This window comes from Mercurialis annua, linkage group LG2 (assembly GCF_937616625.2).
Source record: "Mercurialis annua linkage group LG2, ddMerAnnu1.2, whole genome shotgun sequence".
Lineage (NCBI taxonomy): Eukaryota > Viridiplantae > Streptophyta > Magnoliopsida > Malpighiales > Euphorbiaceae > Mercurialis > Mercurialis annua.
Window position 1 is genome coordinate 4,884,972 of NC_065571.1, and position 22,985 is coordinate 4,907,956.

General features: G+C 34.9%; 5 protein-coding genes across 10 annotated transcripts; 4 read left to right on the forward strand and 1 right to left on the reverse strand.

Moving 5' to 3' along the window:
- Positions 1-1,041: 1,041 nt before the first annotated feature.
- On the reverse strand, positions 1,042-12,854 carry LOC126668851 (uncharacterized). Of its 5 annotated transcripts, none has more exons than XM_050362060.2 (10): positions 12,538-12,854; positions 12,159-12,376; positions 11,954-12,086; positions 11,735-11,858; positions 11,564-11,620; positions 11,385-11,481; positions 10,631-10,847; positions 10,406-10,466; positions 9,946-10,053; positions 1,042-2,144 (listed from the first exon to the last, which is right to left on the reverse strand). In XM_050362060.2, the coding sequence occupies exons 1-9, from the start codon at positions 12,666-12,668 to the stop codon at positions 9,988-9,990; spliced, it is 1,104 nt and encodes a 367-aa protein (XP_050218017.1). In that variant the 5' UTR covers positions 12,669-12,854; the 3' UTR covers positions 1,042-2,144; positions 9,946-9,987. The 5 variants fall into 5 exon arrangements, with proteins under 5 accessions (XP_050218017.1, XP_055960873.1, XP_050218018.1 ...); XM_056104898.1 differs by having other exon boundaries at positions 1,042-2,780; XM_050362061.2 differs by lacking the exon at positions 1,042-2,144 and adding an exon at positions 5,199-6,121.
- Positions 1,277-3,399, forward strand: LOC130015187 (legumin B-like). Its single transcript, XM_056104895.1, has 4 exons — positions 1,277-1,730; positions 1,917-2,173; positions 2,246-2,764; positions 2,886-3,399. The coding sequence occupies exons 1-4, from the start codon at positions 1,277-1,279 to the stop codon at positions 3,264-3,266; spliced, it is 1,611 nt and encodes a 536-aa protein (XP_055960870.1). The 3' UTR covers positions 3,267-3,399.
- LOC126668845 (legumin B-like) lies at positions 5,431-7,199 on the forward strand. Its single transcript, XM_050362054.2, has 4 exons — positions 5,431-5,764; positions 5,894-6,150; positions 6,219-6,740; positions 6,819-7,199. The coding sequence occupies exons 1-4, from the start codon at positions 5,431-5,433 to the stop codon at positions 7,197-7,199; spliced, it is 1,494 nt and encodes a 497-aa protein (XP_050218011.2).
- Positions 12,855-13,719: 865 nt separating the features above from the next.
- On the forward strand, positions 13,720-18,250 carry LOC126670235 (uncharacterized). The gene is made up of 8 exons (XM_050363916.2): positions 13,720-14,012; positions 14,138-14,233; positions 15,081-15,164; positions 15,579-15,739; positions 16,563-16,680; positions 17,246-17,381; positions 17,481-17,659; positions 17,860-18,250. Exons 1-8 carry the CDS (start codon positions 13,803-13,805, stop codon positions 18,097-18,099), a joined length of 1,224 nt encoding a protein of 407 aa, XP_050219873.1. The 5' UTR covers positions 13,720-13,802; the 3' UTR covers positions 18,100-18,250.
- A 748-nt stretch (positions 18,251-18,998) lies between these two features.
- On the forward strand, positions 18,999-22,909 carry LOC126669775 (putative E3 ubiquitin-protein ligase XBAT35). Of its 2 annotated transcripts, XM_050363330.2 has the most exons (11): positions 18,999-19,229; positions 19,308-19,422; positions 19,508-19,588; positions 19,677-19,765; positions 19,862-19,953; positions 20,187-20,268; positions 20,576-20,678; positions 20,838-20,891; positions 21,149-21,234; positions 21,677-22,367; positions 22,730-22,909. In XM_050363330.2, the coding sequence occupies exons 1-10, from the start codon at positions 19,128-19,130 to the stop codon at positions 22,334-22,336; spliced, it is 1,464 nt and encodes a 487-aa protein (XP_050219287.1). In that variant the 5' UTR covers positions 18,999-19,127; the 3' UTR covers positions 22,337-22,367; positions 22,730-22,909. The 2 variants fall into 2 exon arrangements, with proteins under 2 accessions (XP_050219287.1, XP_050219288.1); XM_050363331.2 differs by lacking the exon at positions 20,838-20,891.
- Positions 22,910-22,985: the final 76 nt, after the last annotated feature.

A 22,985-nucleotide genomic window follows, 5' to 3' on the forward strand; every position in this document is an offset into this window, starting at 1 on the left:
CTATTATAAAATTAATATTATCACTATAATATGCTATACAACTTAACTCATCAAATAAGAACTAATTTATAGGAAAAATAAAATAAAATATTAAATTTCATTATTTTAATTAATGAATTTTCATATTTGATTGTTAAGTGCTCCCCTACTACCTCTTGCTATGTAATTACATAACTATACTGTAAATTATTGTTTAAATTTTTTAATAATATAACCTATATATTTTTAAATTCTACTATTCAATGTAATTTGTTTTTTTATTAATTATGATTTTATGAATTATGGCGTAGAATTTATGATTTATGATTTAAAATTTAGAGTTCGGAATTCAGATTTTTAAATTTATGGTTTTGAATTTATACTTTAGGATTTATTATTTAGAGTTCAGGTTTAAGATTTTATGGTATATGATTTATAATTTATGGTTTAATATTTATAGTTTATTATTTAGAGTCTAGATTTTAGATTTTAAGATTTTGGATTTAGGTCGAGGATTTAGATATTATAGTTTAGTATTTAATGTTTGTGGTTTATGTCTTAGGATTTAAAGTTTCAAGTTATGCTTTTAGGTTTAGAATTTAGAATTTAAATTCCAGAATGTAGAATTTATGGTATGTGCCATATGGTTTAATGTAAAAACACCCTTAATGTTTCCGTATGAAATCAATGAGCATCTCATGATAAGTTTAATTAAAATATACCTTTAAAATTTTGAAAATGATTCATACGCATTTCTTGTGAATGAGGGCTAACTCCGTCTGAAAAAGGAGCATAATTAAGTCGTTTTCAAACCTTTGGAGTTATATCTTAGATAAATTTGTTGTGAGGGGTTTATCTATACTTTGACATAAAACATCAGGGGCAAAACTAAATCTCTGATTGCCATGTTTAGAACGATAAACTTGTGACTTCTAAACTATGGGGATAAGGTATAAAAATGACCCTAATGTTTACTTTGTGGTTCACCTAGCCCTCTAATGCTTTTCGAGTCTCAAAAATTATTCTTAATCTAATTTCCACATCAAATGTAAAAGGCAAAAATAAGTAGAACTGGCCTATAATATCATATCTGCTTAAGAGGAGGTGTTAAACCATGGAATGTAAGGGCTACATGTATACAAGGACAAAAATGAATGAACACGTCGAATAAAACCAACCTTATGCTAATCCCATTTTGCCATGATTTATATAAAGCAACAGCTGCAAATGGAATGAGTCTCCTCTTTGCAAATCATCAGACACATACATATTCTGCAGCAAAGATAGACAAACATACATGCAGAAAAAATCAAAACACAACTCGCCACATCCCAACCATGGACCCTATATATACCAACCTATCTCACTCCCATTTTCATCACCAAGTTTGCTTCTATTCCATTCAACAAACAAGATGGCTACTTACTCTTCTCTGCTTTCTCTTAGTATTTGCGTTCTTGTTCTTTTCCATGGCTCTGTTGCACAAATAGAGCAGGTTACTTCTCGCGGATCACAGGGGGAGTCGCAGCGACAGCAGAGGTGGCAACGCGATGAGTGCCAACTCAACCGGATTAATGCTGTTGAGCCTTCTCGTAGCTTCAATTCAGAAGCTGGTCAGACAGAAATCTGGGACGAGAATGATCAACAGTTTCAATGCGTTGGTGTTGTAGCTATGCGCCATACCATTCAGCAGAAAGGACTATTGTTGCCACAATATGTCAATGGCCCTAAGCTCATTTATGTCGTCCAAGGCAAGTATTTTATTCAGAATTAGAATTAAGTATTACCCTAATCAAACTGTCAATTTGTGACTATCAAATTTGTGATATAACACTTTTTGTCACAATTCTGTCACAAATTTTATCCCATCAAAATTTGTGATTATCATGTACAAGTTTTTACGAAATTTTAATGCAATTTTTATATGGTGGATGCAGGTAATGGTATCCAGGGAGCTGTGATTCCGGGTTGTGCAGAGACATACCAATCCCCATCAGAGTCACAGTTTACCGGAAGACAAGGCGAGAGCCAGCGTGACCAGCATCAGAAGGTTCGTCAAATCCGACAAGGAGATGTCATTTCCCTACCTGCCGGAGTTGCTCAATGGATTTACAACAACGGTCGCAACCCTCTTGTTCTTGTCCAAATCATTGACACTAGCAATCCTGCAAACCAGCTCGATCAGAATCACAGAGTAAGATTAATTAATCTCATAATTAATTATAATCCAACAGAAGCAATTATTAATTGTTTGGTCATGTTTCAGGACTTTTTCCTTGCCGGTAATCCTCAACAAGAAGTACAGAGCCAGAGAGGTGAATCTTCCCTGAGAGGCCGCGAAGGAAGAGGAAGCAGCAGGAGAGGAGAAAGCCGAAGATCCAGCAACGTCTTCTCAGGAATGGATGAGCATATTATATCTGAAGCTTTCAACATCGACTCTAACCTCGCAAGAAAGCTGAGAGGTGAAAATGATAACAGAGGCATTATTGTTAACGTCGAGCATGACCTGGAGATGCTAGCACCACCAAGAAGCCAAGAAGAAGAAGCACAACAACAGCGAGAAGAAGCACAAAGACAATTAGAGAGAAGCCGTGGAAGCAGCCGACCGTTGTTTAATGGCGTAGAAGAAACTTTCTGCACAGCCAGGATGAGACACAATCTCGATAACCCATCAGAATCTGACATCTTTAACCCACGCGCTGGCCGTGTTACCAATGTCAACAGTCACAACCTACCCATCCTCCAATTCCTCCGACTTAGCATTCAGAAAGCCGTTCTTTACTCCGTAAGCTCTAAAAATACTATTTCCAACATAAATTAATATTTTATACAGTTGGTGAACTATAATTTTTTATATAACGGTTTATGTAATTCATTTTATAAATTATTTCTATGGCGACGTACAGAATGCTATAATGACACCACACTGGAACATCAACGCACACAGCATCCGGTACATAACCAGAGGAAGTGGCCGAGTTCAGATCGTGAATGAAAATGGAAACTCGGTGTTCGACGGACAGGTTCAAAGGGGTCAAATGTTGACAGTTCCTCAGAACTTTGTGGTAATAACAAAGGCAAACAATGAAGGTCTAGAATGGGTATCATTCAAGACTAATGACCAAGCTAAAATCAGCCAACTCGCAGGACGCGTGTCAGTAATCAGGTCGATGCCGGAGGAAGTGTTAGCAAACGCATTCCAGGTTTCCGTTGAGGAAGCAAGGAGGCTTAAGGATAACAGGCAGGAAGTTACAATGCTTAGCCCTGGATCTAGGTCCAGAGTCTGAAGTACTTGCAACATTATAATGTAATAATATATCAGTATGGAATAAGCCTTAAGTGGCATTTGTATCTCATAGAATTGTACACTGTGCATACCTATGTAACATTTTATGTGGTAAAAAAGGAAAAGTTATCAAATTAGTTCAAAGAAACCAGTCCAAGGATAAAAAATGAGCTATGAGCAAATTAATAATGGAACTAAAATTACGGAATGCAGAACTTTATCCAAAGTAACATTCTATCCAGAGATGATCAACAAGTAGTCCAGAAGTGTTAGATGATTCTCAAAGTAACATTCTTTTCAGAGATGATCCTTCACATCATCTTCAACGAAACCCACAAATGATACACCAGTCTAAAGGATAAAGTATCTAAAGTCCTAAACATTATCCAAAAAGTTCAGTTTAATCTCAAAACTTTAAAACATGAATAAAATAGAAAATTTTATCCTTAAAAAAATTCACTAAAATGCAACAGAAATAAAAGAATTATTAATTGAAATAGAAAATATGGATCATTTAGAAATAATTCTAGAAAAACATTTATAGACAACTATAAATGAATAAAACAAATGATCAATTATCATTATTAGAAGATATATTCACAAATATAGAACAAATGATAAATTATTTAGCAAATGGATGGAATAAAATGACTAATAAAATAATAAATGGAAAAAATAATAGACAAAAAAATTTACAATTGAGACAATTCACACAGATAAGTAATAATTTCAAAATTTTGAACCAAAAGATTAAAAATATGAGTTCCAGACCTTGCAATTTCGTAGATACACTATATAATGAAAATAAAGGATATATTAGTGGATGATTAAGTTTATAAACAAACACTTTTAAGGCATCATTGTTTTAAAAACCATAAGTTTTAGCGTTTTAACACGAAATATGCTAAAATTACTTTTCTTTTCTCTTTCTATCTCTGTAATAATCACATAATTTTATTTAGAATTATGCTGATTTTCATTAAAAACGAATAAGAAAAAAGATTTGTTTTATCTTTTAATTTGGCTAAATACAAACACTGCAATAAAAATGAATATGAAAGAAAGAAACTATTTAGAAAGACAAAAAAAATAGTAAGAAAATTTCTAAATAATATACATGTTGGATATGTAAAAAAATGACATTTAGCTAACATATACCCTAAAAGAAGTAAATAAGAAAATCATAAAGTATATAAGATATATGAAGAATTAGACTCGTCGCTTTTGAGTCAAACTCATTTGTTTAGACCTTTCGAATTTTATTATAAGTTTTTTAATTAATATGCTTAATATTGTTAATTTTGCTTAGATTTTCTTTACAATATATAATTAGGGTTTCATAATCTTCTTACATGTATGTAAGTTTTAAAGAGGCAGCTTAAGAGAATGTTTTTTCTTTTCTTTTCTAAACTCGGAAATTTTAAATCAATAAACTATTTGATGCCTAATTACCTAGAATCCATTGAACCAATAGATTTTTAAAAGCAATAATCTAAATTTATATTCTCCTATATTTCTCCAACGTCAGATACAACAAAATATAAATTTATACTTGCCACGTTAGAAAGATAAACGTTTGACATCTTACTGTAAAAGAATAAATGAAAATATTATCAGTATTAGCACATTTGATGTAAAAGGCCTGAATTTTATAAAATTCTCTATCTAAAGCAAAAATAAATCTTTTAGTCCAAAAAAATATAAATTTAAACAATGGTACCAATTTGAAACAAAGTATAAAAGTTTGGTAACGATTAAGCTAATAATCCACTCAAATTATTTAGAACAAACGAGCTGGAATCACACTCAATGGACATATAACAAAAATAAGTAGAAGTGATCTATAATATCATATCTGCTTGAGAGCTTAAACCATGGAATGTATTGCTACGCCTACATGTATGCAAGGACAAAAATGAATGAACACGTCAAATAAAACCATCCTTATGCATAATCTCATTTATATAAGCAACAGCTGCAAATTGAATTAATCTCCTCTTGGCAAAACATCAAAACATACATACTCTGCAACACAGATAGACAAACATACATGCAGAAAAATCAAACACAACTCGCCACGTCCCGAACATGGAACCCTATAAATACCAACCTATCTCACTCGCACTCTCATCACCAAATTAGCTTCTCTCCATTAAACAAACACAATGGCTAATTACTCTTCTTTGCTTTCTCTCAGTATTTGCATTCTTGTTCTTTTCCATGGCTCTGTTGCACAAATAGAGCAGGTTACTTCACGCGGACAAGGCGAGTCGCAGCGACAGCAAAGGTGGCAACGCGATGAGTGTCAACTCAACCGGATTAATGCAGTTGAGCCTTCTCGTAGCTTCAATTCGGAAGCTGGTCAGACAGAAATCTGGGATGAGAATGATCAACAGTTCCAATGTGTTGGTGTTGTAGCTATGCGCCATACCATTCAACAGAAAGGCCTATTGTTGCCACAATACGTCAATGGCCCTAAGCTCATTTATGTCGTCCAAGGCAAGTATTTTAATTGGAATTAGACTCAAGTCTTATGCTAACAAAACTGTCAATTTGTGGCTGTCAAATTTTTGATTCATGTATAAGATATACACGAAGTTATAATGCAACTTTTTATGGTGGATGCAGGTAATGGTATTCAGGGAGCTGTGATTCCAGGTTGTGCAGAGACATACCAATCACCATCAGAGTCGCAGTTCACTGGAAGACAAGGTGAGAGCCAGCGCGACCAGCATCAGAAGGTTCGTCAAATCCGACAAGGAGATGTCATTTCCTTACCTGCCGGAGTCGCTCAATGGATTTACAACAATGGCCGTAACCCTCTTGTTCTTGTCCAAATCATTGACACCAGCAATCCTGCCAACCAGCTCGATCAGAATCACAGAGTAAGATTAGTTAATCTCATAATTTACAATCCATCAGAAGCAGTTATTAATAATTGATCATGTTTCAGGACTTTTTCCTTGCCGGTAATCCTCAACAAGAAGTACAGAGCCAGAGAGGTGAATCTTCCATGAGAAGCCGCGGAGGAAGAGGAAGCAGCGCGAGAGGAGAAAGCCGAAGATCGAGCAATGTCTTTTCAGGATTGGACGAGAGTATTATATCTGAAGCTTTCAACATCGACTCCAATCTCGCAAGAAAGTTGAGAGGTGAAAATGATAACAGAGGCATTATTGTTAATGTCGAGCATGATCTCGAGATGCTAGCACCACCAAGAAGCCAAGAAGAAGAACGACAACAACAGAGGGAGGAAGCACAAAGACAGTTAGAGAGAAGCCGTGGAAGCAGAAGCCCACCTTTGTTTAATGGTGTAGAAGAAACTTTCTGTACTGCCAGGATGAGACACAATCTCGATAACCCATCAGAATCTGACATCTTTAACCCACGTGCCGGCCGTGTTACCAACGTCAACAGTCACAACCTCCCCATCCTCAGATTCCTCCGACTCAGCATTCAGAAAGCTGTTCTTTACTCCGTAAGAACTAAAGATACTATTTGTCCTAACATGGATTAAAGTTTAATGCGATAAAAATATCTTGATAATTTTGTGCAGAACGCTTTAATGACACCACACTGGAACATCAACGCACACAGCATCCGATACATAACCAGAGGAAGTGGCCGAGTTCAGATCGTGAATGAAAACGGAAACTCGGTGTTCGACGGACAGGTTCAAAGAGGTCAAATGTTAACAGTTCCTCAGAACTTTGTTGTAATAACAAAGGCAAGCAATGAAGGTCTAGAATGGGTGTCATTCAAGACTAATGACAGAGCTCAAATCAGCCAACTGGCAGGACGTGTGTCAGCAATCAGGTCGATGCCGGAGGAAGTATTAGCAAACGCATTCCAGGTTTCCGTTGAGGAAGCAAGGAGGCTTAAGGATAATAGACAGGAAGTTACAGTGCTTAGCCCTGGATCTAGGTCCAGAGTCTGAAGTTCATCAAGTTGTATAATGTAATAATAATATCAGTAATAATAAGAAGGAATAAGCCTCAAGTGGGCATTGGTATCTCATAAAATTGTGTTGTGCATATCTCTTCCAGAGCTAGATGACTTGTGGAATTTGTGATAAATATGCCAGTTAGCTCTCAAAACCTTTCTCACAACGGCAATCAAGTAACGGTGTAATAGATATGAAAAAGTTAAAGAGTTATAAGTGAACTGAAAAGTTTAAAGCAATCATAGAATATGATTGTTGAATGCTCCATGAGGGGTAAGTTTTTTTCTTTGCCTTAAGAAGATTGGTTAATTTTGAATCTGTCCAGCAATGGTAATTCTTCTAAGAATCCTAACTGGCCTAGGCTGTTTGGGGTCACAATCTGGAGAATTTGAAGTTGGAGGAATGATAGCATTTTTGGAGATAATCATAGCTCAAATTCTCAGATTCTCGATGATATTCATAGACATATTACATCCTGGAAGTAATAGAGCTGCTAAAGGTTTCAGCTGCTACAAAAGAGAAACCGGAGATAAAACTCTTTTTTTTTTTAATAAAGAAAGAATTCCGACTAGATTGGAACCCCTAAATTAAAACCTCAGATGAAGATAGATTAAAAATAAATAAGAAGAATTCATACAAAAGATAAAGTGAAATGAGAATTTACAAATTTATAATTCTCACAATTAACCATATCATCCGACATAAAAGACTCGATAAAGAGCGGATGCGAAGGCCACCAAAAATCAACATTATCTATGCCATAACGAGCCAAAGCAAGACTCAATAAGAAGCGGATGCGAATGCCACCAAAAATTAACGTTATCTACACCATAACGAGCCAAAGCATCAGATGCTTTATTCCCTTCCTTGTAGTTGTAGATATGTGTAACAACAACAATCTTACGATCTAAGAGAGAAAGGCAATCCAACTATCTCAAACGAAGACACCAAGAGACCTCTTTAGATTTTAAAGAAAAAATATGAACCACACAAGTGGAATCAGTTCAACCCAAAGCCAAAACCACCCTAAACTCATTAGTTGGTCGTATCATTTTAAATAATATTTTTTCCAATAAAAGCTAAAATAATAACCTATCATATTCTTCAATTGTTAACCTTTTATATTCTTCACTTTTCCAAAAAATCAATAAATTCATGTTAACGTTGATTAATAATTTTTTTCTTTTAATTAAAGTTAAAAATAATGATTTTACACACTTTGTATTTATCTATACTATATATAAAAACACGGATGGGGGAGGGGGGGACAGGCAAATTTACTGAATAATCCTTTTCAGCTTACTACTAAATAGATGTTTCATAGTCATTAACTAATTAGTTATTTAATTAATCACTATTGTAATTAAAGTCCTAATTAGAATAGGTTACTAGATTATCTCCAATTTAGTTTTTAGTATGTAAAAAATAACTAAATTGTCTCCAAATTAGTAGGAATATCTATCTTTTAATTTGATTGAACTATAAAATTAAAATACTGTATTTATCAATATATTATTATTTAAATTTCTATTTTATTATTTTTAAAGATAGAAATTAATAAAATTAAGTTAATTATGGCTATTATAAAACCAAAAGAAGAATAAATTCAGTATAGAAAAAAATTTAATAACCAAATATATTATATTTACTTTTACAAAAATTCTTAACCAATTCAATATTAATTATAAATAAAAAATTGATATAATTATACTGAATTTACTAATATGTTCATTGACGAGTTACATTACAAGCCACGTGCATAGCACGTAATGCGAAACTAGTATATATAAAAATAGAAATCAATAAATCTATTTTACGGTTCTAACGTAAAATAAAAAAATCCACAATTTACTAATTTTGAAAATCAGATTGATTATAGTTAGGTTACCTATAGGTGGCAATTAGTAGCACATTCTTGGAACTGCTTTGACTTGAACAGGTAATGAGAAAGAGATTGAAATAAATATTCCTTTAATGGCTGCTAGCAGTTGGAATGCCTTTCTTAGCTCATTACCTTGTAAATATAGGTTGATGGAATTGGGCACTGTTCAAGAATCTATGCTGCCTTACTGTTCAGAATCACCCATAAAGATAAGTTTTCTGGTTTAAAATCAAGTCAGAGAAGTGAGAATCTTCCGACGCGTGTCTTGGTAACAACTATCCGTTTGATACAGACTCAATCGACCATAATTCAGACTAACATAGGATATTCTATAACAAAAAACAAAAAAATCTAGACAATTGATGCTGCACTATCAACTGGAGCAGTCTATGAATCTTATCTTGGAAGAAGAGAGCATTGAAACCTAAAGTTGTAAAAGAATATTATGGAGAAAATGGATTGCAGATGAGAGTATGTATCACAAATGCATACTATTTAACCGACACTCTAAAGAGAAGATTGTGTGCAAACAGTATACTAAGAGCTTCTCGGCTGCTACCCCTATTATAAGGGAATTGCAAGCACATATCAACAAATCGAGTGACACTTGACACACCCTGCACTTGAAAAGTAGATGTATCGAGCAGCAATCAGCACCACAGTAATATGTTGAGAACAAGTTGATTATGGTGATATCATATGCAACGTAGTTCAGTATATAACCCCTCAAAAATTTATGACAATGATGCACAAACAATTCAAAAAAGAACTAGGAACATCATGTCCTAAATAAACAATGAGTGTAGCGATAGCATGGATTTCAGAAACATGTCATATCTGAGTGGTGGGTGATCTTACTTGAGCAGCCAGCACTGGAGAAGAACTTCAACCACGAGGAATTTAAGAATCTTCATTTGGGCAGAGTTGAGAAGCAAGCTGGACTACCTCCCACATCGGTGCATCATTCTGATTGAAGCAGTTCAATTTGCAATCAGCAATATTTCATTTGTAAGAAATAATGGTATGTATAGGAATAACATTTATTATGTACTCCATGCTGAAGGGACAATCTTTATCCTCCTACTCCCAACACAAACCCAACTACTTACAATTTTCTAACATGCACTCGAATGATGATGCCTACAAACTGTTTCTACAGTTGCATGGTTAAACAATGAAACTTGCATCAACTAGAACTCATAAGAAATTATGTTTCAAACCTAGCTGAACATGAAAAAGCTCACCTAGAATAAAATACGTAAAGCAATGAATAACAACTCTTGAGGCAACAGCAAAGAACTCAAAGAATTACACTCACCAGTAAAACAATGTCAAAGGCCTTCCGGTAGCTTGGAAGATTGTTCACGATATTGTTGTTCCTGAAAACAATAGCACTTTTTATTATTCTTTTTCCTCTAATGAGTTTTCACTATAATAATATTTTGAAATCCAGGGAATATGTAGCACAGGAACAAAAACGAAAAATAGAAAATGAAACAGATACCGGAAAATGGATCAGGATTAAAGATTTCCACAAACTTACAGGAACCCCACTGATATTCGAGTCTCATAGTCCAACCCATCAGACATTCCCAAATCGCCCAAGTGATCACCAAGAAGCAGCACATTGGTCCTCTTTTTCACCAAGGCTGCTGCGGTATTATCATCAATCAGCCCATCAATGTCACCAAGATGCTCATGAACAGGTGCAGCCATGTCAAGGGCATGTTCATTTTTGTTTAGAACGTGAATTAACTTCCCTGGAACAAATTAGTTAGAAATTTAGCATTATGATAGTCTTGATATAAATCAGGATTACTAAATTATATTGTAATATTACAAAAACGAAAGAATAAATAGAAAACTAACTGCCATGCATATGATAGAGCTAACTTGTGTTCCCTTCCTATAAACTAGGTGAAGCATGGATCACTCACGTTGCCTATGGGAATTAGCCCAATTGGTAATACATAGTGCAACTGTTGACGGGCATTCCATCCAACAATTATAGATCAAAAAGGGCAGCGAGAAATAAAAAAGAAAAGAAGAAGCACTTGAGAACTAAAAAGAGAAGCCCCGACTTGTAAACAATCCACATATTTGGATATCTACCTTTTCAATTACAACATATCTACCGAAACAAGAAAGCTAATTATTTAGTATATGACTAGTCAGGTGACGACATTGATGGAAGTAACATCCAGTAACATAGAAACTCTATAAAAGCTTAACAAGGTCAACCCTTATACAGGAACAAGGCATATAAAACAACCATTTATCATGGGAGGCAATAATACCTTTAAAAGAAATGAGGCGGCCGTCATTGTCAAATACCATTCTATTTGAGACAACTTTGACATTTTTAAAAGACCGGTGGAGTTTCTGCCTGAGGACCTGACAATTGACATAGTAAAAAGCATAGGCACCTTGGAACTATGAGCAAGCTATTCTCAGAAAGGCAATCTCAAAAATTTACCTCCTCTATGATATCTGCTAGCCCTGCTGAAAATATAAGAACAGGAATGTCTCTCTCCTGCAAATTATAACGGCAAACAGGCAGTTCACGTGATTAACCTCAAGAAATTCAAAATTTATAAGAATAGTGGTTCAACGTTATCGGTATAGGTTGGAAAACAAGTAGATTTACCTCAAGAAACTCCAATAGCTCAACAACACCATCCCTAAAAGCAATAGTGGAGTTTGCAACAGACTGGCTAATTGCATCATATGTAAGGCCTCCCTCGAGAAGAAGATTATGGGTTTTCCCCCACCTTTGTTATACAAACAAAAAAGGAATGGAAGAATCATAAAGCACACAACATAGCTACGTAGCTTATAATAAACGCGATTTGAGGTATAAACATACCATTCTTCCATGAGCTTGGCTTTCTCCTGCAATGGAATAGTAGGCGAAAATTCAAGAGGATGATAGTAATCAAACAAGGCTTGCCTCTTGGCATCATACTCTGGATTCCCTTGCTGCAAAAGTCCATGACTACCTAATTTCACATCATATAAATCACACTCTAGGACCAAAATTCGCAACAAGAAACAGAAAACAATTGACATACTTTGGCCACGAGCTCCATTGACCATGTAGCGGGTCAAGGTTGCATCAAAATCTGCTATAACCTGTAGCTTAGAAGGACCATCGGATCGAATTGCCTGAATTTTGTGTTGGAGAGTAAGGGGAGAATCTACAACTGTAATGTCATCAGTCCCATGAGTTTCCATTGCTACGAAATTATGTTTGGTAGCGCTGATACTGGTAATACTGCAACCCTTAAATCTAGAGCAGTAGAATGAAAAGCAAAATAATAAGTACCCAAAAGGATTCGTAAACCAACTATCAAATAATCAACCAGTGCAGCTCATCCAAATCAGAATTTGAAACCGAAATGATGACTACCCAACTTCTAAAACAAAACGAACAGACAACAAATTGGGTACCTGAGAGTGGAAGAGCGAACAGAGGCAGTAATGAAGCGGCGGTATGGTTTAGAGAAGGTAGTGATGATCCTGGTTTTCAGTGGATAGCTCAAGGAATCATAGATTCTATGGCCAGTAGCTCCCAGGTGCATTTGGATTGTCGTTCAGTATCTTTTTCTTTTGTTAAAACTTAAAAGATGTAACTGGGTGGCACATTCCGTTCCATGAAAAGCCCTCACAAACCTTGCCTCTTACTGTAATTCTCTAGTTCAAACTTCAAATGATGTGGGTAGGAGCAAGACTCTTGTAATCTTTTTAAATTTTTTAATCAAATGGTATCTCCGGCTAAAAAAAAAATTATCCATAAAAGTTCATTTTGACTCTTCAATTTAGCACAAAATGTCAATCTTGAAGAGTCCTTCAATTTATTTTTATGATTAATTATTTTATTATTAGAAAAAACATAAAAGTCTAAAAGTTATTTATCTAGTTTTATGAAAAAAATATAAGATACTATTAACTTTTTTTAGCAAAGATAGAATTACATTAACTTAGATGTTAATGTTAATTTTTGAGATTCATTTTCAGCCCACTAACTAGCAGAGGGATGGGTCAAACCCACTCCTTCTGAAGACGCAAACATGAGTGTCGATGGCCAACACTCACTTATGATATTATTAAATTAATTAATCTTTTTATTATTACTATTTTTCTATCAAAAATATAATTACACCAAATTAGATGTTAATGGAACTAACAAAATTATTTATTTTTTAATTATGTCCAATGACTGTAAAGAGGTGAATTGAACGCATACTTTTTAAAAAATATAATATGTGTGTTGTCAACTAAAGCAACACTCATTTGCAAGTTGAACATCATATAAAATAATATTGTCAAAATATACAATATTGATGTATTAAATTGTTAACATTATTTGTAATTTTTTTTATATACATATAAAATTGTAGAGGAGAGTATGTGTGAGGGGATTTGAAAATATGACCTTAACAATTTGCTGTCTAGCGCTTATGCTATTTGAACTATAACTCGATGGTGTAAAGATATTTGTATTTTTTTTTATCCGTTAAAGATATTTGTATTAATTTGGTCATTACGTAAATAAAATCATTTAAATTTTGTTAAAATAGTTTTAATTTTTTTTTTTTTTTTTTTTTTTTTTTTTTTGCGATAAGGAAGCATCAAGAAGCAAAGCAAATGAAGCGCCACTTGTTTCTTCCTAAGAGGAGCTCTCTTGTGTTGTCTTGAAGGGAAACAAAATTACAATGGCGTCCTCTACCATAACCCCATTGTCATCACCATTTCTCCGTAACAAGAGAATTGATTACTGCTCCCCTCGCCAATTCTTCAAGAATGCACCCAATTCTCGAGCCAGGCTTAAACCCGTCGGCGCTGAACTCGCAGAAAAAACCGCTTTACAGTACAGGAAACTTGGAGATTCTGACCTCAATGTCAGCGAAATTACCCTTGGAACTGTATGTAAAGTGTAAACTACTCTCTGAGGAATTTCATTATTTTGACACTTCTCTGCATTTGCTTATTAATATGAAGTGTTACTTATGTAAAAGTCTTTTGATTATGTTTCTCTTTAACAACTCAGATGACCTTCGGGCAACAGAACACGGAAAAAGAAGCTCATGAAATTCTTAGCTATTCGTTTGATCGCGGCATTAATATTCTTGACACTGCAGAAGCAGTAAGTTCTCGTCGTGTTTATCTTTTTATTTTCATCGTGATTTTTATTTAATTGTATTCATTTGGTGGCTGTGTGTAGGTTGGAGAGAATAAAGTTTAATAATAAACATCTTGTTCACTGACTATATGTGCTATCAATCTTTAGTTTTTGTGCTGTTGACCTTGTATGCACTTTTGGTAAAGGATTTCCTGTAGAACTAAGATGCTATCATTCTCTATGCGATGCTTTGTATGATTCATATGCTTTCAATCAATCTGAATTTGCAACCTGGCTCTGTGTGCACGATTACATAGTCTCGTTGTTGTTCTGTGTATATCATTGTGTTATCTTCACATCCCTTTAAATCCATGTGGGTACTATTTTCTTTTCTTTGTACTTGAAATTTTCTTGTTAGCTATTATATCTATCGATAATGGTTGTTGGAACTTGTCTTTCTGGGAGGTTTTCAGCATTTTTCCCAGTTAAACCTTCTCCTCTTTTAATTCAATTTCCAAGCATAGGAAATGTTGATGAATGCTTCGTAAACTGGCCGGAGGGATAGGTTCCTAATCTCTGAATGCAATTATAGTTTTCTACTTTTCTTAGCGCTCCTTATCAGGCATGCTAAATGTTATCCTCTCCAATATGCTCATTAATGTTATATCTTAAACACTATATTATGCAAAATAAAGTTGAGCATCTTTCTTTTTTCACTAGTAGTAGTAGGTAAATTAGATAAATGTATATCCTCATGCATGTAGTTGAGGACCTGTAATTTGATATCTTTGAGATTGTGAGGATGTGTTCTACATCCAAGCTTTGCAATTAATTCTGTGTTCTTTTGATCAATTTCTGAAATTTCTTCCAGTATCCAATACCAATGAGTAAAGAAACACAAGGAAGAACGGATCTTTATATTGGTAGCTGGTTAAAGTCTCAGCCTCGTGATAAGGTAATTTGTTTATCCAGCTGACTCATTTATAAGGTTGTATAGGCATTCTTAAAAAGATCTCGACTCGCTTACCGGTCACTTAAATAAAATGCAGGCCTTCTGCTTAATTTTTTTTCCTTGAGCTGTGTCAATCTTATAGCAAAAGACAGCAGTGAGTCTTAGATATTATAGCACTGCATAAGATTTAATTTTTTCTCTTTAAACATTTACCATGTTCAACCAGCCATGTAGCTGTAATTTTAAAGATGATTACTAAGTTTATTCTTGAAGACCCAGTGTGAACAGAATTACATTCATTATAGAGTACTTTCATGTTTTTGTTTCCTGTCTGATACTGTTTAGACTTTAGAGTCAGTTTAATTTCCTAATTTGGAGTTCGTGCAGTAATGTATGTTTATTTCATATCATGGATAGGTTATTGTGGCTACAAAAGTATGTGGCTATTCAGAAAGATCGGGCTACATACGTGACAATGGAAAGACTTTGCGGGTTGATGCTGCTAACATCAAAGAGAGTGTGGAGAAAAGCCTTAAGCGTCTTGGCACTGACTACATTGATCTGTTGCAAATACATTGGTAAAATCAGGGTTCCTGTATGACATATCCTGCAAAAAGTTACATTTCTTTTGGCAAAATCTGTTGTTCATGGATCATGGATGCTCTATGAAACAAAAATGATATCATCTTAAGCCATATTGTAGGAAGGAAATGACATTGATGGAATTTAGCAGCACACAAATTTATCTAAATTGCTGTACATGTTATGGGCCCTCTTTTTTTTTTTTCCTTCTGGTTAGGGATGGCAATGAGTCGGGTTTGGGACGGGTTTTGAGTTACCTTTACCCAGCCCTTTTTATGAACAAGTTAGGTTTGCAGTTTGGGTATGGGCCGGGCAGTACCGTATTATTTGTAAGAAGAATCAAATACTACCCACTCCATTTTTGTAGGGTTAATCTGATACTTTATGGGTAGGGAACCCACCCACCGGCATCTATACTTCTGGACTTGTGGTATATTACACCATTATCCAAATCTTTACGGATCTCAGATAACTATGCTACTAACTTAGTATTAGTGGATGCCTTAAAATTTAGTTTCGCTGTATAATTATGCTACTAAGTATAATCATATACCACAATTTTGCTGGTAGTACCATACTATACCACAACTTTGATACTAACCTAATGTTGGTGCTGCCATCAGTTTTCTTATCCTCTTTTCTTCATATTGTGGAAAGACTATAATGCAGGTCTAGCTATTTGGAAATCAGTTGCTAATAATTTTGAGTGTGGTGTCCTTTTTTTTTTTTTTTTTATCATATCTCTAGTTTATTTATACTCAAAATAAAATAAAAAGGTGAAAGCAAAATGTTAACTAAATGTCGCAACTATAACTGCAGGCCAGATCGGTATGTGCCCCTGTTTGGCGAGTTCTTTTATGATTCTTCAAAATGGAGAATCAGTGAGCCATTTGTAGAGCAATTGAGGGCATTCCAGGAACTCATTAATGAAGGAAAGGTGATTACTTTTGCTCTTTGTCAACGTTATTGGTTTGCCCATTTTGAAGTTTGAAGAGCTAATTTTGTCTCTCATTTGTAATGCTCTAAAAACATCATGTCACAATCATCATTCTGGGACATGTAGTGACAACTGTGAGCTGATGCACTTAGACCAGACCATTCGTGGGTCATAAATGGGTCATGTCTGACTAAAACACAATTAGCCTAAATACGAACATAGAATAATTAGTAGTCGTGTTTGTTGTATAAAATGCAAACACAACATGCTTATTACATGGATTATATGAAATGGCACGTATAAACACGTTTAACTAAACGTGTTATTGGATGGACTTATTTAAAATGGCACATTTAAATCCATCTAATTATTTGAATAGTATTTTCATTTATTTAAGATCACACAAATAGAGTTATCAATACCTGTTAAAATCAACAACATTATAATTATGAAATGAAATGTATTTCAACTGCATTCTGCATTATAGATATGAGTCGAAATAAATCTATTGTCATGTCATCATGAGTCTATGAACTGTGAATGAAATGCCTTTGAGCTTATCTAGGTACGCTACATTGGTGTTTCGAATGAGACTTCTTATGGGGTCATGGAGTTTGTGCATGCAGCCAAAATTGAAGGGCTACCTAAGATAGTCAGTATCCAGAATAGCTACAGTCTGCTGGTTAGGTGCCATTTTGAAAGTAAGCTCTTAAAACTGTGGAAATCAAAGTTATCTGCTTTTTGTTTTCACATTTTTAACTTCTAAAGCCCTTTTAATTTCTTCATGTGGTCTTCTACAGTTGATCTTGTTGAAGTTTGCCACCCAAAGAATTGCAACATTGGCTTGCTTTGTTACTCTCCATTGGCTGGTGGAGCGCTCAGTGGAAAATATTTGGATGCGAACTCTGAAGCTGCGAAAAAAGGAAGACTGAACCTCTTCCCTCGCTACATGGAAAGATACCAGTTTTCACTTTCGAGGGTACGTCTATATGTAGGGGCGTTTAGTTCGAACTGAACCAAAATTTTACTTTTTGAAAACTTAACTATATGTTATTTATATTTAAAACCAAACCGAACTAGAAAAACCAAAATTTTTATATTTCAAACTGAACCGAACCAATCTTGTCTTTCCAAGAGCCACTTAGCTAATGGAGTTCATCTTCTTTGCATGTGTCTCAGGAAGCAACAGTGGAATATATCGAAATGGCCAGGAAGTACGGTTTAACTCCGGTACAGCTTGCGCTTGGCTTTGCGAGAGATCGACCATTTATGACAAGTTCCATTATCGGCGCAACCTCTATCGACCAATTAAAAGAAGACATTGATGCTTTCTTGACAACTGAACGGCCTTTGCCTCCAGAAGTAATGGCAGATATTGAAACTATTTTCAAGAGATACAAAGATCCTGCTATCCTTTGAGAGTCTGTATCCTAGCTTCAAGGCAGCTTGATCTTTTTCTTTTGTTCAATTTTGGCCTATGTAAAGCATGTGTTTAAGATTCAAAACCTGAAATATATATACTTTAAAAAACCGTCATATTACACCAATTAATCAAAAGCTTCATTTCTTATGTTTTTCAGTATTTTGCTGTGTTTTCAAATCTAAATGCAACGAATGATAGAACTCTTATGTAGCTTTGAAACTTAATTTTTTTAATTATAACATTGTTTTGTACCCATACATTACTATTGAGTCCATGAAGAGACCTTAATTTTAGAGGAAATTACATTCTATGACTTTTTTTTTGTAAAGTCCACATTCGTAATCCACTTAAAAATTTGTGCAAAGTCTCGATTCTTTAAAAGTTTACGTTTATACCTCGAGACTGAAATCAATTCAGACTCAATTATATGTCAATATGAAATCAACTCAAAGATCCTCTAAGATATAAATATAAACTCTGTTTCTTTTAAAAAAAATTGCACAAATTGTTTGCTTGTGGTTAGTATCATACGTGTGCTATCCGTACATCCGGTGACTTGTACACTTGGGGTGACTCAAAACCTTTCAAAGTGACTCATTTGATATTTCATGCCAAGTTGAGGGGGTGAATTGATCCTTTGTTCAATTATTAAGAGTGGGTGAACGACAGGACGTTAACAGGTAGGTGAAAGAGCAATAATTTGTGTTAGTCTTAAACGGTCGGTCGTTATCCTAAGGAGAAATCTGATCATCTATCAACCTGTAACGACGTCGTTATCTTCTTTCAATCATCGGATTTTCTACGTTCACGCGGATTCACGTCACATCGAATTAGCTCAACGCTATTCTTAAATAATTTATTCTTTTATGCTAAGTAATCTGAATTCTAAATTAAAAAAATAACTTGCCTGAATAAAAATAAATAAAATAAAATAAAACCTGCGAATTCTCCTGGAAAAAATGGCAAAAACCGCTTCTATTTTCCTATAAACCAAACAGAAGATAGAAAAAAAATCTCTTAAAAAATGGGGCAACAGCAATCCAAAGGCGAATTGCTATATCAGCAGGTAAGTTATGGTAATACCGAAGGAATCAAAGCTCTTCACAGAGAAGGCGCACCCCTTGAGGTAACTGCCAACTTTTTCTCTTAATAATTAATTTAAATTGCTTTCACTTTAATATTAATGATTTATCTAATTTTGCAGTGGGTTGATAGAGAAGGTAAAACGCCGTTAATAGTAGCTTGCTTGAATCCTGAGCTATATAACGTCGCTAAAACGTTAATACAGCTCGGTGCTAATGTTAATGCTTACAGACCTGGTAATTACCTCTCTATTTTTTTCGATTTGGTTAATTTAATTATTATTATTATTATTATTCAATTGAGTTATTGTTGTTGATCTAGGTCGTAATGGCGGGACTCCGTTACATCATGCTGCAAAAAGAGGGCTGGTTAACACTGTTAAATTACTTCTTTCCCATGGAGGTGAATTTTTATTATTACTTTATGATTATTCAGTTGCTGTAGTTTTGTTGTTTACTTTCTGTTATGTTTTTTCGGGATGTGAATTCAGCGAATGCGTTGGTTATGAATGATGATTGTCAAACTGCTCTTGAAGTTGCTAGAGCTAAAGGATACAATAATGTTGTCCATACAATTGAGGTGTGTGTGTTTTTCGCTCTTCAGTTTGACTTAATAGCCGGGGAAGTGTAATTGGTGAACATCGGAGATTTGTTTATTTTCTCTGATACTTTGCAGGGTCATGTTTGTTTATTCTCTGGTTGGATGCGGGAATTCTACGGGCCAGGATTTCTTGAAGTACTGGCTCCTCAGTTTCTTTCAAGAAAAGTGTATGCATATAATGTTCCTATGTGTTAGTGTCTCATTCAAGTGTGTTTGTTTGTACGTTATTTATTCTGTTTAGGATATGTTTTCTATTTGTGTGTGTGTGTGTCATCAAAAAAATCTAAAATTGGCTGCAGAAAGCAGTGTATGTGATGTTTGGTATGCTGCTTTGCTTTTGACACATTGTTCTAATATGGAATTTGTGTATCTATTCCTTTTGTATTTTCATCATTTTCAGATGGGTCGTTATTTTGCCAACTGGCTCCCGTAACCCTACAAAGCCTTTCAAGTTGGAGCTTGCCGTATACTCTAGTGTACAGGTAATGCAACTATGCTTTAATTTCGTTTATTGCACAGCCAAGAGTGTGTTTTTTTTCTTTCAGGATTTGTCACTCAAAGTTTTATTCTTTATTTCACTGTCTTAGGCTACAGCTGAAGTTGAGATTTTTTTCTGATTCTTTATTTCCAATGATGCGGGCCTTATATATTGTGTGTTTTGGGATTTTAATCTATAATAATGGTTGAAACTATTTCTAGCTATCTGAGTTTTTATGTTTTTAGTGGTCAAAGGCTCAAGGGTTTAAACTATAAGATGTTACTTATGAACTGTTATTAATGAATGATCAGGATGCCCGACCACGTACAGTGATTGCATTGTGGAGAGCTAATCTAGAGGAACCAAAGTTTCACAATTCTGATCCTTCAGTGACAATTGATGACAACTCCACCAGTAATTTTTCAATGCTGCAATCATTCTTCTTGAAATTGTTTTTTTTTTGTTTTCTGGATGTCGCTTTTCCATTTACATAGGATTTTGTATTTTCTTGAAATTGATTTTGCATTCAGTTATTGGTCTTTACATTTACAAGGTATTTTTGTTCATGCATAGTCCCAAGAGGAAGGAGGCGGAGACGAGCGAGGCATAGGCCTCGAACATTTAGGCGTAAGTATGACAGTCCCTAAATATCTTGAAGATATAAATGATTCCCTGAACCGTTAACGTGTGAAATTAATCATCAAAATGAACAAAAGGATATACAGTGTATCCTCGCTATGCTCCAGCCTCCAATTTGAAAAGTTTCTTCATGTCATTGAAAGGAACTGTAAATTGTTTAACTGCTTTATAGATTAAGTATTTTTCCGAAGATTTATGCATAGGATGATTACTTCAATCAATCTTAAAATTTGCATTCTTGCCAGAAACGCGCATTAAACTTGCATCTGGAAATGAAGGTGACAGGCAGCAACTTCAGTGGTTCTGTGATGCATGCAAAGGAATTCCACAGGTACAATGTCACACGTTATGTACAGTTTTTCATTTCTCACTGGTGCATAAAGAAATTCTATTATGACTGGGACAATTTTGCTGGTGAAAAATACCTTTTTGTGCATTTCTTTTCTGTCCAGCATCATTAATATTTTTCAATCCCTTATCGATGGATGCTATTGGAAATAATATAGTAGACAGGATCTTTTTCCCTTAATATAGTTGAAAACACACAGTTTTATGTTAACTTTGGCTCAGAAATGTCTTGTTGTATCTTCATCCTCTGATAGTCCCAGATTATAACTTGCTTAAGGATGACACATTATAAAGTTGTGCATCTTACTTGGTGCTTCCTCTTCTAGTAAAACTAAAACAAATCACATTGTCAATTGTTCAATCATTTAAGTTCGAGTGCCCAATTTACATGATAAATATAAAACATGAATGTTTGGATATTGCAGGCAACACATCCTCCTGTATTTTTGCATAATTCTGAGTCCTCAACGTCTCAAGCAACAGCACCTCAATCTGCTGAAGATTTAGAATTAGCAATGGCGATCAATGCATCCATCCAGTCTGCCATTACAGAGGCACCTGTTTCCGATACTCATTTTAGTGAAGCAAGTGCTTCTGCCAGTTCTAGCAGTCAAAGTAATATGTCTGCACCGATGGCACCTCCTTCTCAAAAAACAGTTAGCAATCCGTCGGAAGCTGAAGATGGTGGCCCTAGTGGTAATGTTACTCCACAATACCAAATCCAGAATAATGTCTCTACTGACCAGACGACAAGTCAAGTCCCGGATTTACTTCCATCAGCACCACCTATAGTAGATGAGGTGGTAGAAGATGGTCCAATTCACTATCCATCAATTGATTCTACCCCTGTCGATTTGACTTCTCCATCTGAAGAAAACATACCAGCTAAGACTGGCAAAAAGAAAGAAAACGGAGAATCTTCATCATGTATCATATGTTTGGATGCTCCAGTAGAGGGAGCTTGCATCCCATGTGGCCATATGGTAGGTTGTATGTCTTGTTTGAATGAGATCAAAGCCAAGAAATGGGGTTGCCCCGTGTGTCGTGCCAAGATTGAGCAAGTTGTGAAGCTGTATGCGGTCTGAACATTGCGGCATAACGACAAAACTCTAAATGGTAAGTATGACTTCAACACATTGGAATTTTTTTTCCTGTGTTATGATTTCCAGTTGAGAAATAAATAACGTTTTTTTAATTTCATCCTGAAATATGTGAAACGTAAGTTACCGGCTACTAGCTAGTTGTTGATGTATCAGTTGTAATGTAGTCAGGAAAGTCGTATCGAAGTGGGATGCTTTCTGAACCATTCAATTGCATATAAGTCTTTTCAAAACTGTTATATACACCGAAAACAAGTTGTATGACCAAAGATTCTTAGTAAACACAGTGATATCTCGTAATCTCATTGCAGTAAAATCGTCGCAGGTAAATTTTAACAGCTCAAACAAATGCTAACTACAGTAAGGCATTGTCTGCAGGTAAGCGTAGCCACCCCGAGGAGAAGTGGATGGTTTCAGCAGCATCAGATCAGTGTATTAGAAGACAAACAAAAATAAGAGGCTAAATTATTGGCTACCTGAATATTTTATATTTAAGTGGGCTTAATATCTGAAGCAGGGACCTAATGATTGGGTACTGTTGAAGTAAATTTTAAGGTTTGTTGTGTATTGTAGCTCTTCTTACGAAAACCATCATCTAGGTTTGTATACATATATATATATATATATATATATA